Source organism: Corvus brachyrhynchos, unplaced genomic scaffold (genome assembly GCF_000691975.1).
Source record: "Corvus brachyrhynchos isolate BGI_N302 unplaced genomic scaffold, ASM69197v1 scaffold61, whole genome shotgun sequence".
Lineage (NCBI taxonomy): Eukaryota > Metazoa > Chordata > Aves > Passeriformes > Corvidae > Corvus > Corvus brachyrhynchos.
The window spans coordinates 7,013,709-7,017,182 of NW_008236478.1; the positions used below are offsets into that span (position 1 = coordinate 7,013,709).

The window sequence follows — 3,474 nt, forward strand, 5'->3', positions numbered from 1 at the left end:
GGCGCTCTGGGCGGGAGGCTCGAGGCCGATTCTCGGTGGGCCCGGTCTAGACACGGGGTTCGGCCCCGTCCCGATTCGGGTCTGCTCTGGTGTAGGGCTCAGGCACAGCCTAGATCCGGTCCCGGTCCAGGGCTGGGCACTGATCCGGGTCTAATCTTGGTTCAGGGCTCAGTTCCAGTCTGGGTCTTTGCATGGCCTGCATCCAGCTGTGTCGGGCACGGTGGGTTTGTCCCCATGAGCCCGTTGCTGGACCACCTCTCCCCCAGGAGAGACCAGAGAGCAGCCCCGCACCCAGAGTCCCTGGAAGAGAACAACAGGTTCCTCACGGGCCCGTGAGCCTGGCTGGCAGCTCATTTGCTGCCCCTCCATGCCCCCAAAGCAGCCCAGCCCTGGGTGCACTGCCTGCAGCCCTGCTCGCACTGCTCCAGGCACCATGGGCTGTCCTGAAAGGTGCTTGCAGTAGAGCAGGGATGCTGGCTCCCAGGAATGCTCTGGGAATCCTGGGCTTCATCTGATGCCAAAAGTTCTAACCTTGTTATAACCCTGTGATGGCTGTTGAACAATGAGGGCTCAGTGCTGCTGCCAGCTGCCTGCAGCCTCTGATGAACAGGGTGTGTGTCCCATAGGCAGAAGGCTGGGTTCCCAGTGACATCTCAGCTGTGGGTCCAGGTCCAAGATTCAACCCTGTCCCAAGAGTGCATCCCAGAGCTGGAGCCAGTCCTGGGAGATGCTGGCAGCCCTCCATTGGCCCCTGACCCACCAAGGGCCAGTCAGTGTGTACATGATTGCCCAGCAGTGCCCTGGCCCTGGGACAGAAGGTCCTTTCAGCATGGAGTGACAAGGCCCTTAGGAATGCAACTAAATCCTGTCCTCAGTGCATCCCACAGCCACAGAACCCTGTGGACTTGGCTTCCCTCTGCTCTGTCGGGAGCCCCATGTGAGCATCAGGCTGTGCCCTGTCTCTGGACAGGCAGCAGGGCCAGGGATAGTCCCTGTCCTCAAGGGCAGAGGCTTAAGCCTCTCTAGCAGGAGCAGTGGCTCAGCACCAGGGAGCCTGCCTGTGACCCTAGAGCACCCCAGAACTTCATGACCATGGCCAGAGGCTCCAAGCAGAGAGGCCCCAGGGTGCAGGGCTAGAGAGCTGGGTGTGATCTCAGCTCAGACCTCATACCCAGCAGGTCCCAGCCCATCACAAAGCCCCAGACACTCAGTGAGCGCCAACATCGCTTTATTTGGAAGGTGAATCCATTGGCACCTGAAAGGAGGCTGTAAGGGGATAGAGCTGGTGTGACAGACAGGGCTGCAGAAAGCCAGGGAAAGGCACTTGTGGTGGCAGAAGCACCGAGGGCATTTTGGACAGCCTGGGCCAACGGCCGCACCAGAGTAGGCAGAGGCAGGTGGTGTCAGGGACCAGCCTTGACACCGGGCAAAGACAGCACGTCCCACCCAGGGCCTGCGGGTTAGCAGGGCCCCTGAGCATGATGGGGTGCACACTGGGACAGCACATCATGATGGAAGTGGTGACCCAGTACCAATCCCAGACCCCTTCAAGCCCCCAGGGCAACCATGGCTGCTGCTCTCCACCTCACAAAAGGCTCCAGGGAACCCCAGGCAACAGCCAGCTGTGGCCAGCTGCTGGGGACACCCATCTCACTGATCTGAGTCTACACAGAGACTGGAGCAGACCCTTCCTCGCACTGGGAGCAATAGAGAGGACCTGCCTCTAGGCAGGGTGAGGAGGGCTTGTGGCAGGACAGCCCTAGTGTGGTGCTGCTCCAAAAATTCTGTCTCTGGCTGCCCATTTCTCAAGTCAGCCCTACATGGCCTCATCAGGGCTTGGTACCCGGTGAGTTGTGGAGGCTGATCCAGGGCTGGGCTGGCTCCAGTGCTGGTGTCCTCTTCTGTTCTCCAAGATAGGCTGTGGTCCCACAGTGCCTGGCCCCAGCTCCCCCATGGTCAGAGTGCTAGCACAGCCTAGCATTGCCATGCTGTAATGCTCACCCTTCCCTTCCACCTCACCACAGTCTCCAGGCTCTGCCCAGTCCCAGAGAGTCCAAAGATGGGAATGTTCCAGGATGATAAACCAAGTGCAGCAGAGATAGGCAGGGCTGCAGGCTGATCTCCAGAACCATCAGCGAGGCTGTTTCTGTCCCTTTTGGAGTAGCCTGGCCCCAGGGCTGGTTCAGTGGCTCTGGGTGGCTTGGAGCTACAAACGTCTCTACAGGACAGCAGGAGGAGAGAACAACCCCATGACTGGTTCCCCTCAACCCCAAGGGCACCTGGCCCCATCCCAGGACTGAACAAACTCCAAGGCTGGAGGAATTTACCCCCTGCCCAGGGTGACGGACAGGTTACAGCTCCACTTGCCCTTCCCCTCACTACGCAGCAATGGAGGCCTTGCTCCCCTGCTCAATCCCCACACCGGACTGGGGTGATGCTGGATCTGGCTGTGCAGTACCTGGGTATCTCCACACCCCCAGAGTGCAGGGCAGGGAGGGACCGAGCCCTTTGGGGCTCCAATACAATGAAGGACGTTTTCAGGCCAGACAGAAAGAGGGGCCCAGGCTGGGGAAGCCAAGTTCAGAGCCTCCCTTAGGGAATTGTGGAGGCACCATACAGCTGGAATAGCAAGAAGGGGCTGCCAGCAGGTCAGAGGGGTTTATGCCCATCCAACTCCACTAGGCACTGCTGCCCCCAGCTCAGCTCCCCCAGGCCAGTCTCCCTCCACCCCAGGGACTGGTCAGCACCCACCTGAGCATGCAGCATCTGCAAGACCAGGGGCAGGGAAGTTTGGCTGGAGTCTTAGGAGGGCTCCCAAAGATTGGTATCCCTCTTAGGGGCTCCCCATTTGGGTCCTTCCACTTGCAGTAGCCTATGTCTGTCCAGGGGTGGGAGAAGGGCCTGTGCAGTGGCTGGGTGTCCACGGTGTTTCGGTGCGTTGCAGTGAAAGCCATGCTCGGCGAAGTCCTCTGTCTGTCCATCCATCTGTGCAGGAGTCTCTGGAGGAATTGCAGTGCAGTCAGCCAGGAGAGGATGGGGCGGCAGGGTCATGTCATCCCAAAGACGGGCTGTGTTCTGTCGGTGGCTGAGAAGGGGAGCCAAGTGGCACGGGATCTCAGATGATGTCTCGCTGGTCCTGGCAACGCCGTGAAAGGCAATAGAGCCCGGAGAAGAGGTACAGGCAGGCAGTGATGCCCCCGCAGATGGAGGCGCTCAGGTAGGCACTGTAGAGGCAATGCTGGCTGTAGCCCGGCAGGTTGCAAAAGCTTCTCTGCTTGGCCTTGTGACCCATGATGCCAGTGGCAGCTGCAGAGAGCCCCACGCCCAGTGCCAGGTCGTGCACCAGTTTGGTGAGGTGCCAGCGGGAGCCCAGCCAGGGCACCAGCTCCCAGCGCCCCAGCAGGCTCAGCCCGAAGAGGGCCAGGGTGAGGAGCCAGACCAGGACGGCGGCAAACAGAGCGAAGTGAGACGCCC

At 60.4% G+C, this 3,474-nt stretch overlaps 1 protein-coding gene across 1 annotated transcript; it reads right to left on the bottom strand.

Moving 5' to 3' along the window:
* Positions 1-1,211: 1,211 nt before the first annotated feature.
* Positions 1,212-3,469, bottom strand: MARVELD1 (MARVEL domain containing 1; the record flags this gene model as incomplete). The annotated part of the gene is made up of 1 exon (XM_017725874.1): positions 1,212-3,469. A coding segment is annotated over one exon (354 nt), but the record flags the coding sequence as incomplete, so codon positions are not given.
* Positions 3,470-3,474: the final 5 nt, after the last annotated feature.